At 38.9% G+C, this 23,514-nt stretch overlaps 1 protein-coding gene across 8 annotated transcripts in view; it reads right to left on the bottom strand.

Annotated features, from left to right (window-relative positions):
- ATP8A1 (ATPase phospholipid transporting 8A1) overlaps nt 1-2,874 on the bottom strand; it is a 221,092-nt gene extending 218,218 nt beyond the window's left edge. For 4 of the 8 annotated variants that reach the window (XM_070263876.1, XM_070263877.1, XM_070263874.1 and 1 more), the window contains exon 1: nt 2,630-2,768. Coding sequence is in view for 4 of the 8 variants with exons in the window: in XM_023638157.2 (XP_023493925.2) it covers nt 2,630-2,678 (49 nt within the window). In the remaining 4 variants the exon portion in view is untranslated. Of the gene's footprint in view, nt 1-2,629 lie in introns of all 8 variants that reach the window. The other 4 variants (XM_023638156.2, XM_070263871.1, XM_023638157.2 and 1 more) reach the window with 3 other exon arrangements.
- Between the last annotated feature and the right edge of the window lie 20,640 nt (nt 2,875-23,514).

Below are 23,514 nucleotides of genomic sequence, written 5' to 3'. Positions count from 1 at the left end.
TCCTTATTTCACGTAAGTCCTTTTGCCCCAATTTGGTTGTAAAAAACTTGCACATAGGACAGCCATGCATCTGGCTAACCTGCATGCAGGGATCAGAAATCCATTCAAGTCACTTCAAAGAAAAAAGAGCCTGTTCTAATGCTACTTAGGACTGGGACTAGGAAAGTCAGGGAGGGAGGTAATCCAAGGTCTAGCCATCCTCTCTCAGCATTTGTGTCTCTCTGCCCCATTCCTTCCCTCCAATCCATTTTCTCTCCTATCTTCCTCTGTTCACTCACAGTTTCTTCTATCAGCAGCATTTGCATGACCTATTACACCCATTCTATCCTCTACCAGCCTGTTCACCTCTGCCCCTTTCTGCTTCAATTTTCACTCTAAGTCTCTAAGCTTAACTCTTCCCATGAGAGAGATGATCACAAGAGAGAATCTTTTTGAGCCAAACCACAAGGTTACAAGTGTCTGAGCACCTATGGATTGTCTGCCCTTGGGTCAGGAGCTCATCCTGGCCCAATCAGCTGAAGCCAAGGAGGCTGCAGTTCAGAACAAGGCCCTTCAGGCAATGGGAGCTGTCAGAGGAGAATATTCCTTCGGAAGGAAAAGTGTGGGTAGAGCAGGCAATGAGCCACATTGCCAGCCCACAGAGTCATTGTTTATGTTGTCCTCACCACAGTCCTGAGCAAAATGCTGAGCACATAATAAACTGAAACCAACCAATATGGGAGGGAAGGGTCATTCACCAAGCACTACTATGCCCCTGACACTGTGCTGGATGCAAAGGGAATACAAAGATTAAATAAGAAACAGCCCTTGTTTTCCCAGCATTCTTAATCCAAACATGTCACTGAACTAGCTTCGACCTTGGACAAGTACCACAGTTTCCTCAACTATCAGAGGGGACCACCTTCATCAACAGGAGCATCATAAGGTTCCATAAGGTAATCTTTGTGAAAATGCTTTGAAAAATACATATGCCAATCAAAAACAATAACGTAGTCTCTCAATACTAATAAAATCCTCTCACATGCCACAGGTTTGCATTGTTTTCTGGTCTTTTCTCTTTTCCCATTTCCCACAATATACAATCCATAAGTCGCTATTATTTGAGAGAACAATCCCAACTGTTACCACTGTATTTGCACTACGTGTATGGCTCACTCAAATGATGATTAAGAAAATTCATTCATTTCATTCAGAAGTGTCAAAAGATACATTTTTTACTGTGTACATTTTAAAATAACACCATCATTTATTCAAATGTGCATCTAAAACTGTAATGCCCTATATATTTTTCCATTATATTACAAATAACAACAAGTATGTAATAAATTCCTAAGTAGGACACGGGTCAGTTTTGACTCTTTTGTGGCCTCTCCAGAGCGGTTTCATTTAGCATTTCCTAAGCGCTGTGATCAGAAATCACAGATATTAGAGGCCAGTGCCCCTGTCTTTAACATGGGGACTCTGAGGAGGAAAAACAATAAAATGGACTGTCTCAAATCCCTAGAATCCTATGCTCCTAACTTCTGTATCTTTTATTCTAAAATCACTTTACCACCTGCCTCACATTAGAGGGCAGGATGGGGGAATGGTGGGAATCAGTGATGATGGCAAGATAGATTAGTTCTCAAAAAAACATGTTATTCCACCCTTTGTGGGATTCAAGGATGGGTTTACGGGAGAGAATAAAAGAGAAGAAAATAATACCCGAGATATGTACAATTGTGGCTTTGCCATGAACAAAATCAAGAAATATTAATGGAGTGACTGCAGCATGCTAGGCAGGATGCTGAGGGCTCCTCGGATAGGATGAAGAGAGTGTCTTGGTCCTCCAAAAGCTTACTTGCCTTTACCCTTTGGCATCTGTTGCTCATTGCTGATAAGTGTAGCCATTCAACAGCTGGCCCTGGGTGGAGCAGCTTCCACCTCGCTGAAGAAGTCAGCTCAGCTGGCCAAAGTGCGGGGACCAGACAAAAGGCAAAAAAAAAAAAAAAAAAAAACCACAACGAAACCTCAGACCAGAGCCGGTGAGACTCCACTGCAGGAGGCAGAACTGCAGAGACTGTAATGCACAGTATCCGCTGAGCACCCAACCCCAATTAAGGCTCCTCGCGCTCGGAAGGCAAGGGGCTGGGGATCACAGGATCTTGCAGCCGGGGAAAGGCAAACCCACTCTTCGGGGGGACGTGGGGGGAGAGCTGCAAAAAGATGGGCGGCGGATTGGGGATCTGGTCACTGGAGTGAGGAAACTGAGTGGAGACGGGAGGTTTGCGCGCTAGTGGGGAGGGAGGTGGGCAGCGTGAGAGCGCTCGTTGACAGGGACCGAATGGTCACGCTGCGGTGCAAAGCAAGCCTTGGGGCTCCCGCTGAGGACACCAATGCCGGGGCTGGAGCTGGGAAGGGGTCCGCGAGCGCACTGCAGGCGGCGCAGGGAGAAGGGTCCGCCAGGGTTCACGCTCGACCGCCGGACTTGCCCTGGGGAAGTGGTGGGTCGGGCATCTCTTCCACAGCACACGCAAGCGCGCACGCACACACACACACACACACACACTCACACACGCATGGCCCGACCCCAGGCTGGCTCCGAGCCACCTCCGCCCGCGCCCCGCGCGGGGCTGCGGCGGCTACTCACCCTCCGCGCGGGAGCGGATCTCCGACACGGTCCTCCGCATGGTGGGCATCGCGGCGGCCGCCGCAGGTGGGTCCTCAGCCGGGACTCTGCACCTGTCACGGCGCCGCGCCGGCGGGAGACCTGGTTCGCGGGAGCGCTCAGCCGCCAGCCGCGCGGGCAGCGCCACCCACCCAGGACAGCGCGGCGGCCGGGCGCGGCCCCCGCACGCCGGCTGGAGCAGAAGGAGGCGAGAAAGGCGGCGGCAGCGGTGGAGGTGAGGAGCGATCGGCGAGGGGCGGAGCGCGGGCGCCGGCGTCGGGGGAGGGGTCGCGGGCGCGCGCGCTCGCTCCCGCGGCAGCGCGGCGAGGAAGGCGGGAGACGGGCGGGGAGAGACCCGGAGGAGCCTCCTCCGCCCGCCCGGCTTCGGACCGTACCATCTCTGCGCGGGGAGGTGGGATCAGCGCCCAGCCTCCATCTCCCTCGGGCGCCCTCCCTTGGCCCCGCGACTGGGGCTTATCCAGTCCTTCCTCAACGCCTTTCGGACTTTCCCAAGTCTTGGCCGGAGAGGAATGGGTGCTCTGGCTCCTGCATCCCTGCGTATCCCCTCTCGCCACCCTCTGGCTTTTAATAACAATGGAGTCGGCCTTGGTCTGGAAAGTGGAGTTGGATCTGAGTGCGCAGGGGAGGGGCGAAAGGGGCTGGGACGCCGAGGGTTAAATCCCCGCCTGAGCAGTGGAAGGGCGCCCCTTGGTTGCCGCCGGGGTGGAATTCTAGCCTCCGTTTGCGGAGCCGCACTTGCTCCCTATCTGGCCCCCGAGCAACAGGCTCTGAGGCCCGGGGTTCCAGGGCGCTGGTGCGCCTACTGCCTGTCGTGCTTGCGTGCATCTGGGGTCGGCCTGCGCGTGGGTCCGGTGCATCCCGCTAGTGCGTGCTCTGCACCCTGACAAAGCTCTGGAATTGCAGTAAAATCACTATTGGGCCAGGTGTTCAAAAAGGACTTTTTTGTTTTGGGATTTTGCTTTTAGTAAAACCTGCAGGAAGTTGAGTGTAGTAGTATTACCTAAAAAGGGAAGGAGGATCCTAGTATAAAATCCATAAATATATTAAATTTTAATTAGTTCCATATCCAAGAGATCGTCATAACCTCCTTACCCTTTATTTTATATACTGAGATCCACACTAAGAAGTCATGAAAACATTTTTAATTTATTGCTGATTTCATCTTTAAGTTAGGATATAAGGTTTTCTGTCGTTTCTGGTGAGCTGCCTAAATGGCAAGAAAGGAATACGTTAAATTAGAAGCAGTTTGCTTCTTCCCTCATCGTGTGCTCTTCCTCCAGCACCCAACAGAAGAGGGCCTTACATGGAGGCCTTTTATGTGAACTGCTTTCAGATCCTGAAGGGAGAGATCTGGAGAGGTTTGACCAGAGAGATAAGTGATTATTCCCAAGCCTCAGGAAAAAATATAATAAAATCTACTAATAGCATCTTATCTCCGTTTGTGGTATTTCCTCAGCCTCCTGCAGGTAGCATTAGCTAATCAGAGCGCTGTCCTACATTAATACTGAGTCAGGCGGTTAATGCATATTTATGAAGAACCCACTCTACTTGGCCCTGATTCAGGGGCTGGGATTAGAACAAAGAAAATGTATTCCCAGTGTTCATGAAACATGGCAGGGTAGAGCAGCACTCAGGATAATGTGTTTGTTTCAGTGATGGTCATGATTTATATGTATGGTCTTTTAAAAGTAAGAAAGGAGCATACAGCCTTTTTGGGACTGTCGTCACTGGCCATCTTTATTCCTTCCAGGTCCGGGACCTCCCTGTATAAAGTAGGCTTCCTCTGGCTTGATGAACATGAGTCTGAAGCAAAATTAAAAGGGTAAGTACAACAAGGAAATAGTGAAAATTCAGCTTTAAAAGTTAGTGAACAGAAACCAGAGAAAATGCAGTTCTTTTATGATTAATATTTTAGGTACAGTTTTCTATAAAGCCAGAGCCAGTTTTTATTCAAAATCAGTGCACAGCAGCATGACAGTATTTGATTTATAAGCAATCATCTTTGTAATTCCTGGTGAGCCTTCAAATGAAGTTCAGTTCTCCTTATTTATAAATAACCATTAGTTAACTAAAGGGAGTTCCAGAGATAACCTCTGTTTTCTAAAGAGCAATCCATTTTATATATGTCTGTGATGTGTGTGTGTCCATCCCATTAACAACCCGTCAACAAAGTTGACAACATATGTCATTCATACAGGAAACGACAACGGTCTTTCATATAGAGAAGAAAAATGCGTGATGTAGTCTATAGTTTACTGTGCATCCTTTCTTAGATTTTTCTATCTGTTTGTCCATAGTGGGTAAGAGTATCACAATTAACTCATTTCTGAAAAACCGCTCATTCCTGATTGCTAGAAATAACCCACATTTTTATTGGTTCAGAAACCTGATTGAAAGTTGGGTATTGCACTAATCTGCATCTGCTGGATTTCAAAGTCCTCTCAAATCTTCTCATCTTCCATTGTAAGAAGCACAGTGTGCCAGCCCCTGGCAGAGAACCCTGGTTCCAGCAACATGACCTTGTCACAGAATCTGTAGTACAATTCAGATGTCAGCAAGATCATTTAAAGACTTTCAGATCCTATGACTACACTGCTGATGGACTTAGAAGGAAGAGGGTTATTCAAGGACAGCTTCTCCAAGGACCAGTTTTTATCATCCTCTGCAAAATATACATTGAATGCATAATAGGTGTGAGGTGCAGAGCTAGGTGAATGCTAGGTTACAAGGACGCTTTGTGCACATGTGGAAATTAACCAGCAATGTAACAAGATGGCTGATACCTAATGCCAAATAGACCAGGGGCACCAACTACGGACATTGAAAGAAGGGGAGATTCCAAGAGCTGGGGTGATCAACAGAGTTGGGCTAGGTCTTGAAGTAGGGCTTAAGGCTGTAGAAATGAAAAGGAGGCATCATTCCAGATAGGGATTCTTGGCATATAGCAAGCACTCAACAATGATTGTTTAATGAATATTTGAGGTAAATGGAATGGTAGAAAAGCATATATATTTGGAAGAAACAAAAAGACCAATTTGACTGCAACAAATGTTCTCATTGTGAATCTTTACACTTTAAAAGGGTGAATTCTGTGTTATATGAATTATATCTTAATAAAGCTGTTAAAAAAATTATCTTCAGAGGTGTCAGCCACAAAATTATCAAGTCCAGAAAGTCAAGAAGAGATGTCAGAGGATATTCCTACCTTGATGGGTTTCCACTTTACGTAATGTTACCTGAGTTTGTTGTTGGTTGGGGTGCTAAGGATTAATAATTTGTCCCCTGGGAGGAACTCATAGTCGAGTAGGTGAGAGTGTCATGCTCACTAATTTACTAACTTATTATACAGCCAGAAGTCCTTTGGGAATTTGTGGCCTGAAGATGGTGAGAACCCTGCTCCTGATTGAGACTGAGGTCTGGAAACTTGATGACCACACTACCGTGAAATGCAGACATTGAACAGTGCTGGCCACTATAAATTCTTTTGCAGAAGTACAAAATAATTGGGTAAATTAATCTTAAATTTTAGATAATTACAGCTTTTAGTTTAAAACTGAGGTTAAGATATAAAATTCTATCAAATTGCAAAGCTACTTGGTTATTGTAAGGAAAGATGCTTATTACCTTTGGTGCATAGTTGTTATATTGGTTCAGTGGATAGTGTATGGTTAAGGTATTGTTATAACATTAGATTGTAAGGCACTTTCCCCAAGTCTTCCTGTCTTAACTGCTCTCTTTCTGTTGCCATCCCTTACGTGCATACCCCTCCAATACACCAGCCAGATCTTTAGGTTCTGTTTCTAACATATATCTTAATTCTGTCCACTTCTCTTCATCTCCACTTCTACCACTCTTGTACAGGCCACCATCATCGCTCACCTCCAGTAGACTCCTAACTGATCCCCCTGCTTTTATTTTCGTCACCCATTTATCTCACAGGAGCCATTGTTATTATTATTTTAAAAGTCAAATCTGTTTATTCATTTCTTCAGACTCTTCAGTGGCTTCCCATGGCACTTGGAAGGAAACCCCAACCCTTTATGATGTCCTTACCTGCCTCTCAGACTCATCTCCCTCTACTCTTTCAGTTGGTCATTGGGCTCGGATTATCCCAGCCCACCCCAGCTAATATTGCCTCACTTCCCCCAATGCTAGCCACCACCACATTGCCTTGTTCTATTTTTCTCACAGCACTTATCTCTATCTGAAGTTTTTTTATTTGTTTACCTGTTTATGATCACTTTTTTGTTGTTAGTGCCATGGAGTGGATTCTGACTCCTAGCAACCCTGTGTACTGCAGAGTGGAACCCTGCCAGGTATTTTTGTGCCATCCTCTCACCTTCTGGCACTATATCAAACAATACTCTGCTGCTATTCATAGGGTTTTCATGGCCGGTTTTTTCCAAAGTGAAAAGGTCCTTCTTCTAGTCTGTCTTAGTCTGGAAACTCCGCTGAAACCTGTCCACCATAGATGACCCTACTGGTATTTGAAATATAGGTGGACTAACTTTCAGCATCACAGCACAAGTAGCCACCATGGTATGACAACAGACAGATGGGTGGTGTCGTTTCCTGACTGGGAAACGAAACCTGACTGCAAATCTTAACCGCTAGACCATTATGACTGGCTTTTATGATAAATAGGTCTTGCTACATTTGTCTTTCTTGTTACAATTTGTCTAACTTTAAGAGCAGTGTCTGTCATATAGTGCAGGATCAATAAATATTTGTTGAATGAGTGAATGAACTGAAAAATATGTGTACTGTGAATGATCTGGTTCCCTAAGATTGGAGACTGGAAGTTAGTAGAAGAGTAGGTAGCATTCTGTTTGAGGAGATAATAAATTATACCGTTTATAGGCATATATGCTCAAATATTTTACTTTACCAGAGTTATTTACATGAAATAATGTAGAGTGTATTTACTAGGCAATACTTGATATCAGAAAAATCTTGTGAATACCATATTGGCTTTTGTCAAAATTAAGTGATTAAATTTTAAAAATGAACTGATTTCAACTAGAAGCTCTAAATCTATTGTCATTGAGTAATCCAGGCATTTATTCTTACCCCTAGTGATAAAATCAATACTCTTCTCTCATGCCTGTGATTCATTTCTCACAACTGTATGATCATTCTCTTTTCAGACACCTTAGCAAGGTTTTAATTCAAAGTTATAATGTCTTTAAACATTATTATCTTCTTCTTATATTGGGAATTTCCAACAAAAAAAGTACAATGATTTTTTTCTTCATTATAATTGAAAATACTCTGCTCCTATTTAAATGAAACTAGAGTTTTAAAGTATGGAGTTGTGTTATGTGAAAGGATGCTCAATAGAAATTTTTAAAAAATATCCTCCAGTATATTTAAAATAGCATTCAATTCACACACAGTCTTTTAGGAAAAACATTTACAGAATATTTTACTCAAGAAGTAAATGAACATTCAAGGGAAAACAATCCTAGTGTTGAGATCTTAAATTCAAACATAATTTCAAATTGATGGTAAGGGACTAATTAAATGATATGATTTTTTCTTCAAAAATTTCCTTGCTACCAGAGCCTAGAAGTGAAAATTAATAATTAATAGTGCTGTTTCTTTTCTAAAAGTTAACAAATAACATTCCAGTAGTGCTGATCCCCTGTAAAATATTGTGAAATACTTTATAAACTTAATGGATAATACATTTAGCATAATATTGTCATGGATTGTGACCTTTTAAAAAGCAGTTTTATTGAGGTATAACTGATACATAATAAACTTCATATGTTTAAAGCGTAGAATTTTACAAGGTTGGGCATATGTATATACCTATGAAGCCATCACCACCTTCAAGATAATAAGCATATCCCTCACTTCCAAAAGTTTCCTCTTGCCCTTTAGTATTGTTGTTATGTGTTACTAGAGATGAGTTTTCTCCGTGTATTCAACACAATTTGTTGAGTGCCCACCATTTTCTAAATACTGAGCTGGATGTTGGAGATTGAGTGGTCAGCTACAACACATAGGTTCCAGGCCCTTATAGAACTTATTACATTAATCAAATAATTATGTAAATAAATAAGTATAAAATCACCACTGTATATCATACTCTAAAGGAAAGATAGTCTACACCTATATATATTGATTGTACTTCACTGTATTTATTCTTACAATACTCTTCTCTCATGCCTGTGATTCATTTAAGTGTCCTTAATCTTATGGGCTAGAACTTAGACACATAGCCACACCTAGCTGAAAGGGAGTGTATTTCTGGGCTTTCCCCCTTACATCTGGAACTCTTTAAAGTTGTTTATGTGTGTATTTGTAAGATACATACAAATGTACCTTAACATTTTGTTTCTACTAGATGTTATGGCTTTTATTTTGAAAAGAGTGTGATGTTTGTTATATGGAAAGGATAACCAGTAAAGACAAATTCTATTATAAAATATTTCCTTGATGTTGACCAGAAAGCCAATATTGGAAATGAAAAGAAAATCCCAAGAAAATCTCACTCTTTTTTTCTTGCCTTGTCACATAAGGTGCTATCTCAGGGAGGAAAGGTGATAATATTGAAGTAAAAAGTATTGGAAGAGACAAAAAAACCCATAATTTTTATTAAAAATTCAGTATAGCAGTAAGTTAGATAATTAATATGATTATCAAATGCAATTTTGTAATTCCATGACTTTTCATTTAGAAAGAATGCCAAGCTCAAACAAGATGGCTTCCTGATTAATTGAAATAACCCTTTGCTTTCAAATATGAAATATTTGCCAGTCGTGTATGGGCCTCTTGGATGATATATCCTCTTCTCAGGTTCGTAATTCACTGCAGTGTTTAGCAGATTTACTGGAAAATCACAGTGGTTTTTTTTTTTCCTCTGACCCCAAAAGATCTCAGAAACAGTATCTGCTAGAAAGAGGAATCATTTGTCACTGTAGATTCTTGCCAACTTTGAACTCTGAGGAAATCCACCACATTGAGAAAGAGAATCAATACGTAACATAGGGTTGCATTTTAGTATTTGCCCCAAAGAAAAGAAGCCAGGTGGGAAACACTGTAAAGAAAAGATATAAAGGAAGTAAACTGACTGTAGATTCAAGGCCTGCGGAAGCTGGAGACATTGGTGGTGAGAGCGAAGTGATCTAGTGCAGAGCCCAAGAATAGCGCCTTGGACCTTTTGTATAGATCTGCTTGCCTGTGCTCGACTTTAAATGTCAGCTCCTCTTGCCTGCCTGTTTTCTCTTGTCTACTTTTTATTTGGTCTGAACTCTTAAAAACTGACCCCAACCTGTTAAAATTGGAACCTCTTTCCTCCTGTTCCTGGATCCATGCTATTCTGACTCCAGCTTGCCTCCCATGCTTTCAGAAGCCATATACCCTCCAACTGAAGCAGCTGCCATCTCTTGCCTGCATAGGCTCTCAAAGTTTCCAATGCCAGTTGGTTTAATCTTGTGCCTAGTTCTGGCCCCTGTTGGCTTCTGACTTCTTCTTGATCTAAAATGACAGTGTGGGAGGCAAAGGGAGACCCGTAGCTTGGGCAATACTGAGAAATAAATTTGAATATGTACATGGGAACCAAATTATGGAGGACCATGCAAATCAGCAGAGGTGACAGAATGAATGCACAAAGTGAAAGGGAGTCATTAGAGGCTCGGGGACACAGGATAAAATTGTGTTTTAAAAAGACCCTTGTAGTGGTAACAGAATATGGAGCATGGGTTAGAAATAAAGAGACCAAGCTGGAGATGACAAAGATCTGTTCAATTAGCAGAGGAAATGGTGATTAAAAAATTAAGCTTGTATGGAATACGAGACATTTTTAGCAATATTTTTAGCACTCTGGAGAGTAAAGGACAGTAGTCTGTGTATCTGGGAAAAACCCACAGATAATCTTCTCTGTGTAGTTTATAGATATAAGTATAGATATAGATGTGTCTATATTTGAACTTTTTAGATGTTGGGTCAATTTCTTATTGAATCAGAAATTCTGACATTGAGAGAAGGGAGGTTACCTTTGTTACTTCCTTTGAAAGATGCTAAATTTATGTTATATTTGAGCATATGCTTAATTATTGAAAGTGCTTTATTTATCTTTTAATGCTACTAGAGCTTTCAGTCTGAAAAAATGTATGATTAATCTAAAAACTTCATTGGCATCAATGCTGATTTAATGAAAAGAAGTGGAATCAGAAGACCTGGTTTGTGTCTCGATTCTGGCCCTTTCTAGTGGTTTGACCTTGAGAATGTCATTAAAAAACCTTTCTGAACTTCAGATTAGCTTAGTGGGTTAACATGCAGGCTCTGCAATCAAACTACTGGATTCAGATCCAGGTTCTACCACTTAACCGGTGGTAAACTTTGGCCAACTTACTTAACTTCTCTGTGCCTCAATTTATTCATCTATAAAATGGGCAATAGTTATAATGCCTATTTTATAGGAATGTTGTGAGGAGTATGTGAGGTCACTTACTGCAATATCCTATACAAATTTTAGCTACTATTATTATCTTTTATCGCTCCCACCATGTTGTTTTGCTGAGTGGCATAAAATTAAATGATTTTAGGTACTAGAGGCATTTTCCTCAATAATGCTTTTCTTTGTATAGTCTAATAACACAAGTTCACTTAATCTATCATTGTATGACAAATGGCATACATGTTAGGTATGTAATTTTAATGCAGGATTCTATTTGTTGGTTTCAAGAGACTTGTTGCAAGAATGCTATTAGTAATATTTATTAAAATGTTAAAACAAATATGCCTCTCTATGTCATTTAGAATAAGGTTTAACTGCATTTAATGGAAAACCCCCAAATAACAGTGGTTTAAACAAGATAAAAGTTTCTTCCTCTGCCATATAAAGGAAGTCTGAAGATAGGCTCTATACTGTCATCAGAAATCCAGGTCTTCCCTTTCTGCTCTGCCATGCTAACATATGGCTTCCATCCTCAAGGTCAGCTCATGGTCCTAGCTGGCTTCTGGTGTGCCAGCCATAATATCCACATTGGAAGATGGGGAAAGGAATAGGATAAAAAGGGACCCCAGCATGCTGAGTCAGATCTCTTTAAGCATCCATTCCTGAAGTTTCACATAAAAGTTATGCTTGTATCTTATTGGCTAGAACTTAGACACATAGCCATACCTAGCTGAAAAGGAGGCTGGTAAGTTTAGTTTTTTGTTTAGCCAGCAATGTACCTAGATAAAATTTGAAGTTCTGATACCAACGGGGAAACAGAGAATGGATTTAAGGGTAGGCAGCCAGTGTTCTTGACCATACTTTTCCATAAATCTCAGAATCATTCTCAAGGTTGCATTATTAAAATGCTGGAGTTCTTCATCGACATAGTAACAAAACTATGTTTTGTTCAAATTGTGTTGTTAAATATTTATAAGAAAAAGAATTTTCTTCATCTTAGAAACAAAAAGGTTTGATGAAACAGGTTTTAAACTGCTGGGGCTTAGCAAAGAGTTTATTAAATACTTATTGAATAGAATATTGAATTGTGTACAGTAGAAAACAGAGGGAGAAATTAATTTAATGAGGTAGTCAGTTATTAAGGTGACTTTCTAGTTAAAAACAAGTAGAATCTTAGGGGTAAATAAGAGACTCACAAAGCAAGGGATGAAGCAAAAACGTAGAAAGATCTTCTATTTCAGTTTTCTCTCTGTTTAAATCAGAAAAGTGAAAAAAATAAAAGAACTAGAGATTTTTGAAGAGAGATGTTGCATAATAGCCTTTTGGGAATAGCATTTGGGAACATCACAGTGCACAGATTACACTATGAGTGAAAAAGTCCATACCACGTTAGGAAGCTACTGTGGCCATCTTGTCAATGGGAGTTTCCTGTGTTGCTGAGAATGGCTTTTGGATCCCAAAAGGATTATCCAAAGCAAACTTTATTTTTAAAAATTAATATTCAACTACTCAGCTGTAAAAAAAGATGAAATCTTGCCACTTGCAACAGCATGGATGGAACTTGAGGGTATTATGCTAAGTGAAATAAGTCAGAGAAAGTCAAATAGCATACGATCTCATTCATAAGTAGAAGATAAAAACAACAACAAACATATAGATACAGAGATTAGATTGGTGGTTACCAGAGGGAAAGCTGGGAGGGAAGAGGGCAAAAGGGGTGATAGGGCACATGTATACAGTGATAGATGGTAATTAGTCTTTGGGTGGTAAACATGATATAGTCTACACAGAAACTGAAATGTAATGCTGTCCATCTGAAATTTACATAATGTTATAAACCAATGTTATCACACACACACAAAAATCTCAGAACAGAGCTGTAGCCAACATGTGCAGTGAATGACTAATAAACCTTTGTTGTTGTAAGCCAAAAAAAAATGAATTTTCAATTTATTAAATTTGTATGTTAAAAACATAGGTCTTTCTTAAGCTTTGAAATTCAGCTTAATCATTTTATTCTACTTAAAAATCTAGAAAATTTTGGGGCTGGCCCCGTGGCTGAGTGGTTAAGTTTGTGCGCTCCGCTGCAGGCAGCCCAGTGTTTCGTTGGTTCGAATCCTGGGCGCGGACATGGCACTGCTCATCAAACCACGCTGAGGCAGCGTCCCACATGCCACAACTAGAAGGACCCACAACGAAGAATAAACAACTATGTACCGGGGGGCTTTGGGGAGAAAAAGGGAAAAAAATAAAATCTTTAAAAAAAAAAAAAATCTAGAAAATTTTAAGAATTGCTTTTAAGGAGGTGGTTGATTAATGTTTAATTCCATTCATAAACTAAAACCCCCTTAAATATCTTAAACTGCACTTAGGAAGTTGATAAATTTTGTTTTCTTTTAAGTCCTTTAGTCATCTGAAAGAGCCTTTGAAGTACTAAAGTAACCATTATAAGATAAATTTAACTTATAAAAGCAAGTCTTAGGTTTTCTTAAATTTTCTAATATTGATGGATTTCAACATAAAATCTTTGACATAAATCAATTATACTGTCTCATCAATTTAATTTGGAATCACAAGGATGAAATATTTTTGTAATAGGTCAAATTCTCTTAAATACATTTGTTATTTCTAAACCTTACTAAAGAATATTAGTACAATAGGTTCGATTTATTTAATCATATATATTTAATTTGCCAGGTTTAAAGCTACTACTTCTCTTGGAAACAATTATGTTATCCAGACAATTTTAGGGTTAGCGTTCCAAGCCCCTTTAGAGGTTACACTTTCAATTGGCTGAGTTGACGATTAATCAGAGGTGTCATCTGGGACGCTTGAGCTCTAGAACTATGGATACCCTTGACATTTTTCTTACATCTTTGGCTGTCAATGGGCCTTACTCCTCTAGATTCATGTCATCCATTATTTAATACTTCTCTCCATATTCAGAAGTCCACATTTGGTCCATTTGATTGGTTTCAACTAATTTATTACTGTATGATTCTATTTTAAATTCTTTTCATATTTTTTCCTATCTGTTAGCACTCATGTGTATAGTTCTTTTAATGACATTGGATTGGATTTTGTTTATCTTCCAAGGCTTTTTCTAATTGGTCGCTTTTAGTTTTAAGATCTAAGCTTACAGTCAAGGGACCCAGAATGAGAGTGGTAGCAGTTGGAATGGAAACAAAGGGAGAAATAGAGAGTAGATGTTAAAGTTGCAGATGGATTCTTAGAAGAGAAAACATTGAACAAAGACCCTAGAGGTGAAGTGGCGCTTGGCAGTTCAAATCCTCCCTCCATATTCCCCTCCCCCCACAACTCGCCTGCAGTTTTTAGGGGTAGATGATGGTATGCTGTCCTACTGACCCCTATGAGAACCCACAAGCTAAAATATTTATCTAGGCTAACATATGGAAAAGCTGTAATTCCATAGTTTCCCCTGGGTCTTTTGGTGGCCATAATTTGGCAAACAAGGTCAGACAGTTCTGTTGTTTGAAAAGATGGATTTTTCTTACTCACCATCAGGCCCCTCCCTGCATTTTGGAAACTGGAGGATAAATATGAGAGTGGTGGTTGGAATGCACATTAATAATGAAAAGTGTTGTCTCCTTGCTGAAAGAGGAACTGTGTGAAGATTATTCCATTTTTAGGGAACTATCTCTTTTTCAGTATGAATCTACTTTGTGTTGTCTCTGAAAATCACTCCTTGTCCTTAGGGTGTGTGAGCATGTTAGAAAAAGAGAGAGAGGTGTGCAAGTTTGATACAACTGTTACTTTTTAATTGAGCAGGAAGAATTTGGAGGCATGTTGTTGCCTCACACCAATGGCAGGATGTCATACCAGGCAGGTCCTTAAAGTACTACTATTCATCCCTCTACAACCCTCCCTCTGTTTATTTCATTCTGTACTGAGTTATTCAGTCTTTGGGAAATAGGTTACTGCGTCCAGTGTATTGCACTGGTTTTGAAAGGATGAGGCTTTCCTTAGATAGAAATGGAAGTTGGCACTGAAGGTTTAAGCATTTAGGGGGAAAAGGAAGAATGGACAGCAAGACAGAAACTAGAGTATGCCCTCAAAGAGACTCCCTGTGAAGGGCTTAAGCTGTTTTTTCTTCCTTTCCCCTTGGACTATGGAAACATCCTATTTACCTTAATGTTTTACAGTATAAATTTTAAAAATAATTTTGACATATTTCAGATGTACAGAAAGTTGCTGGAATATAACAAAAAAGTTGTTAGAATATAACAAAGAACACTTTACTATATTTATTTTATCCTTCTCTCTCTTTCTCTTTGTTGTTTTTTCTGAATAGTTTTAGAGTAACTTGCTGACATGATACCACTTACTCCTAAATAATTCAGTGTGTATTTTCTTAAAACAGATGCATTGTTTTACATAACCACAATAGAATGATTAAAATCAGGAATTTAGTATTAAAATGGTACTAGTATCTAATCTACAGACCTTATTCAGATTTTATCATTTGTCCCAACAGTGTTCTCCAGACCGTGTGTTACATTCAATTGTCATGTCCCTTTAGTGTCCTTAAATCTGAACCAGTTTTCCAGTCTTTCTTTGTATTTCATGACATTGACATTTTTGAAGAGTACAGGCTAGTTGTTTTATAGAATATCCCTCAGTGTGAGCTTGTCTAACGTCTCCTTGTGGTTTTGGCAGGAATGCTACAGGACTGATGTGTTCTTCTTAGTTCATCTATCAGGAGGCACGTGATGTGGATACCCTGTTACTGATGATGTTAACTTTGATCACTTGGTGGCAACTGCCAGGTTGCTCCACTGTAAGGTTACTATTTATCCTTTTGTATTAGTAGTATCTGGTGGGGAGACTAGTTTTACAATTTTAATAAGTCATACAGTGTAATTCTACTCTGCATATTTGGAAAAGAAGTTTTGTTTCTTTTTCTTTTTTTCCAGGTCTACTCCTTACTTGTCTACTTGCCTACTCTCAGCTCTGCCTCTGTTACCTACCTGTTACATCTCTCTGGTCTAGGCCTGTCTACACTGGCTTTAACAGAGTATTAAGGGGTTAAGAGGAGGACCCACAATTCCCATTACTCCCCCATCTCTTCAATTCCCAGAACACAACTGTAAAAACTACCTGAAATGTGCTTCATTGAGAGTTTTGGGGGTTACTGAAAGGTATTATATAAAATGCAGAATAAAAGGATGTTTCTTTTTAAATTTATGACATTTAAAAAAGCTTTTTCTGCTGAATAATTTACCTTTGTTAGAAAAGACATTGAGGTAATTTATACTCTAGACCTTACATACTCCTCTTCTGTTATGTAGGAAGCTTAGTTCCTGCCTGAGATCAAAGTCGCTAAACTTAACAAAAACACTATTATGAATGAACATTAATTCTTTAATATTATTATACATCTAGTAAAAGCTCACAGTGCTTTCACTTTTAGCAATTCTTTGCAGATAAGTTGGATATAAAGCTATGGAAAATTTTCTCATTGTAGAAAAATTCTTAATATTGTCATAAATGAAAAGTCATGGTGAAAGGAAACATTTTCCTCTGACCTACAAGAAATCTTGTTGCTCCTAGTTTTTCTCTGTAGATTAGATAGTAGAAACATTTATAGAGTAAAACAGAGGTATGCCCTTTTCAATGTCTTTTTCTAGAGCTTATTAGATAGGATGTTCAGGGAATGTGTGTGTGAGAAATGAGATGCCATTTTCAGTGAGAGGTGATGAGAGGAGTAGCATGCTTATTGAAATTTCCATTCTGCCAAAAACCTGGTCCAATGAATATTTCATCCAAAATAATAAGGAAAGCTAATCTCATGTTCTCTCAATTTCATCTTAGACTGCATTGGGAAGTAAATAGGGAGGTTTTTGTTTTTGTTTTTGTTTTTGATTTTCGTCATAACACAGTATGTCTTGGAACTACTGACAATTGAGATTGTTGAAACAATGAGTGAATTATTTGAATTGGTCAATTTGAAGAAGCCTAAAGAATTTGGTAGGCATTCAAAAGCCAGAGATTGAACGAGCTAAGCCTAAAATTGATCTGTCTTGCAGCTTTCTGTCCAAAAGACTGCTTCCTTTTGTTGCAACTTTGGAGTCTGAACTCTCTTGTTTTGAGCACTGAGAAGTTTTGAAAGCCCTGACAAATACCCAATAAAATCTGTCAAGCGGAGTCAAGGAACCTTCCTCCCATCCAGACATAGGCATCCAGGCAACTTGCTCAGGCATATGGAGTGCAATTCGGAGCAATGCAGCCTGTTCCCCTAGAGTCCTGTTCTCTTATTTCCTCATGGTACATTCAACTATCTGAGCATCTGACTCAGACACAGCAGAGATACTGTTGCAGCCGGAGGGTAAGAGTTTCTTCTGTTATCCTGGAACACCCTTGTACTGAGAACATTAGAAGCTGAGAAACTCAATGAATTTTCCCACTGTTTGCATTTCTCACTAGCTCTTCCTGCCCGTGTTTCCTCCTATCATTTTAGAGAGAGCAGCTATCCCACTCTTCAGGCTACTAGTTTGTCTGTGGATTCAGTTGGGTGACTTTAATGCATACAGAAGAGACGCTTATAGAGCAGGTGGCAGAAATAAGGATAAGATCTTTTGTTTTTCAGATCCTTTGGAGAATGGGCTCTTCCATGTAAGTGTACTTTTCTAGACAGCTGAAACTTCTGCCTTAAACATCAAAATTTGTTTTTAACTTTGAGAAATGGTATAGCGTAGTGGTTAAGCATGCAGACCGAGGCAGATAGTTTGTGTTTAAGTCCTGACTCTACTGTATCTAGCTTTGTAACTTTGGGCACTGTACTTAATCTCTCTTGCTTCAGTTTCCTCAACTGTAAAGTGGGGGTAATAATAGAATCTACCTTATAGAGTTCTTGTGAGGATTAAATGGGATTAAATGAGTTAATATATGTAAAGCATTTAGAACAATGCCAGATACATTGAGTCACAGAAGAGTTGTTATTAGTTTAATCATTCGTATACAAATTTTGATATAAAATGGTACCCACCTTCTTGTTTTATTTTATGAAATATGTTGAACATTGAATACTCAGTGCCTTCATACACAGAAATAACATAGTCATGCCTTAAGACAGTGCTATGAAGATGTTGATGATGAAATAATAGCTAATATTGTTTATTAAGCAGGTTTCATGAATGTTATTGGTAATCTCTACAATGAACCTCTAAGATAGGTAAACTTATAAATAGGCTTAAAGATTTACGTACTTGCCCAATTTCATGCAGCTGGTAGTAGAAGATTTGAGATGCAAACTCAGGTCTGTGTGATGTCAGAGCTGGTGCACTTGGTCACCTCACCACACTGTCTGGTGGCGAGGACTCCTTGTCTCCACCTCAGTGTTTCTCAGACTTCAGCATGCCTTAGAATCACCTGGAGCACTTGTGAGAACACTTGCTAGATTGCTGGCCTCCACCCCAGAAGCCGAGAATTTGCATTCTAAGTTGCTAGATGATGCTAAGATGCTAGGTGATCCAGAGATCACACTGTGCGAACTGGCTCTCCTACACCAAATGACTCCAGACTCTTTTTAATACCAATTTTTTTTAGTGTCCCTTTACTGTCAGCTGCCACTTGATGCTATCAGTGTGTTCTTTTGCTTTCAAATACTATGAGGCGCACATTCAACTGTTTTAAAATCCTCTGTAGCCCCCCCTCGTTGGGTATTAAATTTGTGGATTTTATGGCAGTAACTGCTGTTTAGAGTTTCCTTTCACTCGTTGCTGAGTTCCCTGGAGCATTTGGTTAATTAACTCTGCCAGGAGCTTGACTTATTTCCTTGCATATTGCTTCTTTTCATTTTAATATAGGAAAAATATTGAGTAACTAAGTTTAATGGATTTAAAATCTCTGTGGCATGACCCTTTTTTCTCCTCAATGTTGAGGGCTTTATATCCATTGGAGATTATTCTATAATAGAGCATAGCAAAATCCAGCACAGCCCTGACTTGGTTCTTAAGCCTTCTCAACTCAGGAATCTCGTTCCAAGGACCTGGTGTTTTTGTATCTACCTTCTTGTTTTATATCTACTTCTTCATATCTAGTCCTGTCGTTTATCAATATAGTTCTAAAATCCTATATCAGCCGTGGAATGGTCACAGAATTAGGTCTAACAAGATTTTTGTTCTTGGTAGAACTTTCTTTTCTTTTATGGTAACAGAGTAGATTCTTGCTTCCTGCGCTGCTCCTCCTTAGCTTAACAGTATAAGAAGCCAGAAACTCACAATTCTGTCTTCCTCTGATGTGATGGATCCCTCACTCTGTTAGAGTATAAATAACTCTGGGTGTCCTTCTGTGAGAAACTGGATCATACTAGGGAGCAGTGTTGACTTGTTTGCTCCTTGAACTCATATTTATCTTTTGCATTGCTTTTTGGGCCGTTTAGCAGTGAACCAAAGTAAATACAACTTTAAACAAAGCCCAAGTTATCATTCTAGACCAAACTTTGTGGTCTGGCTAATTCACATCCCTTCACCGTTTACTATTATAAACCTGTATTTTTGTTTCTATATTGTTAAACACTTGGAAGATAAGCCCCTCTTACATTACCCTATGGCAGTCATATTCCAAGCCCACTCTGTACCTACCTCTGGACTTCATATTGAAAGAGAAAAATTAAAATTTATTTTTTTAAACCTCTGTACATTGGTGTTTCTGTTACTTTTAACTAATACATTCCTTAGCTGATTCTCTCATATAATCAGAAACCTGTAAGGTAGGACTATTCTAGAGTTGGTTAATTTAGTGACTCAACAAAATCATCAGAAACCTAGACTCTCACCATCTTTCTACTCTTCCATTCCCTGCGTGACAGCAGATTACCTCATGGTTGCTTGATAACTGCAGCAGTGTCAGACATCACACACTCTCATATTATGTCAGAAGGAAGGAAAAAAAGAAACCTTTCTATCTTGGGTCTCTTTTTAAGAAAAGGAAAGCATTTGCCGAAGTCCCTCAGCAGACTTTTCCTTGTGTCTCATTGGACAGAATTGGGTCACATGCCCATGCCAAACCAAATGTTTGCCAAGAGATACAAAACAACCATGACTGGCTCTGGCCAGTGGGGTGTCACCCACTGGAGAGGGAGATGGGTCTTGTCTTCTCTGAACAAAATGGCTCCTTGGAGGACAACTCAAGTTTCTGTTAGAAGGAAGAAGTGGAGTTGCTGGGATAGCAACTGGCAGTGTCTACCACTGAAATATCACTGGTCCCTTTGACCTGAGTCGCTTTCATGGACTCTTGGACCACTTGGGAGAGAGTGGTCCATAAAGAGTTATTGGATGTTCTGGTAATCTGATGTATGGGAACCAAAACTTATTTATATTTGGACAAGTTAATTTAATTGGGAAGTGAGTGTTATGTAATCTTGTAGAAGAGTGCACAATAATCAACTCCTGCCTAAGAGAGATAAAGCTACAGTTAGAAAAGGCGTTTTGTTTTAAAGATAATCATTAAAAACATGCAACAAAACAGCCTATGTAAAAGACTTACTTCCACTTTCTCTTTTGAATAACTTTAGCTTTTGGAGAATAATTCCATTCTAAGTCAAGTACGTTAATACAAATACTTGAAAACTGAGAGGCTGCAAGAAATGAGAAGAAAGTGAGATGGTGCGAATTCCTAGCAATTGTTTATTTTTGAGGTGAAGGTTTGAGGTGATTCTTAATTAAGTTGTGCAGAGCCTTGCTGGGAAATTGGATCTCCACCCTCAGGTTTGTTCACTGCAGGAGTTCACAAGCCTTGCCTTAGTGATTTGTAATGATGGCTGAAGAGCCTGGCAACCTCAGAACATGAGGGCTGGGTTCAAAAGAACACAAAGGACTCTAGAGTTTTGTGATTAGAAGATAATTTTTTATATATTTACAAATGAATAGAACTAGGTAAATATAACACAAATAAGTCAGGTAGGCTTATCTGAGTAAAATCATGAAACAGACAATAATAAACTATGTATGTTTATTTTGGAGGCGTCAACTTGAAAAGATAGGCATATTGAGTCCAGCTATCACTCAAGGCAGAATTAACAGTAATTAATTTTTGCCTCATAAAGAGATTATTTTTTCCCCCTTGGTAGTGGTTCCTGATGGTAGTCTGTATAACTTCCTTAAGATCTGCATTGGCGTATTTGGTATAAGATGTGCCTTCTCATTAGTATGTACCTACAGAACTTAGGAATGTTTTGTCCTTTCAAAAATCATTTTCTTATTCTTCAGTTCTTGTTAGATGGCCAGACAGCTACAAAATGATGTAACATTTTATATCAACACAACTGTTAAGGAAGTATTTACCTATTTATCACTTCGCATCTATAATTTTATTTTTAAAAATTTAATGTGAGTTTGTACTTTTAACCAATAACAGGGAAAAAGCAAATCAAACTTGATTTTATCACAGAGTATTTGGGCAAGAAAAGGACCCATTTATAGCCACAGCTACTTAGCATCCAGTTCTCCTTAAGACATTCTCCCAGGCATCCTGCTTCCTGTCAACCTAATGCAGGACGCCATACTTCTCTTCTAATCCTAAATATATATATACGAATCCTGGGCTCAAATTCAAGCTCTACCACTTACTAGAGTGTGACTTGGGGGAAGATACTTAGTTTCTTTTTGTCTCAGTTTTCTCACCTGTAAAATGGGAGCTAATAATATTATTTATCTCTTGGAATTGTTATGACGATTAGATTAATTAACATAGATAATGTTCTTATAACGGTGTCTGGCCTAATAAGCACTCAATAAGCGTTAGCTTATATTATTCCAATAATTATATAGAAGACATTAAAAATAATATAATTCTTAATACTGGCAAAAGCTATAAGATGGCTATAGTCTGTTAAAGATTTTTATGGAGAAAATTATAAAACATTAAAAAATATTTTATATACATTACATATAAGACCTGAAAGTGGAGAGATGCTATGTTCATAGACTCCCGTATCATAATGATGTAAAATCTAAATTAAATTGTAAACAAATTCATTTCCAGGCAAAATATCAATTAGATTTTTTTTTTTGGCCATGAAATTTGATGAGCTGCTCCAAAATTTATATGGAAGAATAAAGATCCAAGAATAAACAAGACAAAGATCCAGATTGGGGGAATTACCTTACCAGGTATCAATACTCATTATAAAACTGTAGTAATTAGAACAGTGTGCTCTTGGCCAGAGACAAACTAAAAGGCCAATGGAGTTGACAAGAGAATTCAGGAAACATCAATATAAGTGGAAACTTTTATTAAAAAAAGTGTAATGTTACAAATCAGTGAGTGAAGAATAAATAAATACCGTAGGGACAATTGGCTATTCATATTTAAAAATTAAAATATTTCTCTACTCAAACTGTGTAAGAAAGAATAAAGAGAAGATTTAAATGTAAACATATTTTTAGAAAGAACAGGGAGTATACAGCCCAAAGTCATGATAATGAGGTGATAGAGTAGGGGTGGGGGTAGGAGAGTAAGCTGGAACTGGAGAAGTTCAAGTACTGATATCTAGAATGATTTCTTTTTTTTAAAAGATGAAGTAACTATGAAGAGCTGGAATATGGAAGTTTGCCATCTCAGTCATTATATTTTTGTGTTTTCAAAATTTCACAGAATGAAAATGTAAAAAATGAAAAATAAAGAAAATGACAACTCTGTAATTGACAAAGACTTATTTTTAGGACTGAATTTTTGAGAACTTTCATAAAAAAGATTTGGAGCACCCCACACATATCAAGTCAGCATTTATATCAGGAAAGGCTAGACTACCATGAATCTGAGTGGTATCTAGTAGTGGACAATTAGATAATTGGAGCAGAGGATCTGGACTAGGATGAAAATGGAAGCATTGTCATAGGCATTCTTGGCTGAGGATTTCATCATTGGTCTTGTAAAAGGAATTCATGCAGATACTATCATCACATTGTATGCTTTCATTTATTCATCTATTGAACACATTTATTGAGTATCTAATGTATATTAGGCACTAGTCTAGGCACTAGGATTCGGCAGTGCAGGACAAGATCTCTGCTCTTAAAGTTAATCTTCAGTGGGAAAGAGATACTTAAAACAATAATTACTCTGGTACATATATCATTGCACAATTTGATCTTGCTATAGAAGAAAAATAGTTATACTTGTGTGTTATTTGGAATTTTCCATATTTATCATCAAATTAACTGAAGAAAATGCTTTATAATTAAAAATCGGTTCTTTGCCAGTTATTGATTTATTACCTTTCATCTCCAAGTCCAACCATCATAATCCTGTGTACAATTGTGAGGAAAGGTGCTGCATGTTTTCTGAGATAGTTTGTGATTCGTTAAAAAGGAGGATAATTCTTTTCCCAATACTTTCTTCTAGAGTTAAAACAAAGTCCCTGTACTGGTTGATTAATGGCCCCCAAAGATATCCAGGTCCTAATTCTTGGAGCCTG

This window comes from Equus caballus, chromosome 3, assembly GCF_041296265.1.
Source record: "Equus caballus isolate H_3958 breed thoroughbred chromosome 3, TB-T2T, whole genome shotgun sequence".
Classification (NCBI taxonomy): Eukaryota; Metazoa; Chordata; class Mammalia; order Perissodactyla; family Equidae; genus Equus; species Equus caballus.
This window is presented reverse-complemented; position numbering and strand designations above follow the sequence as displayed.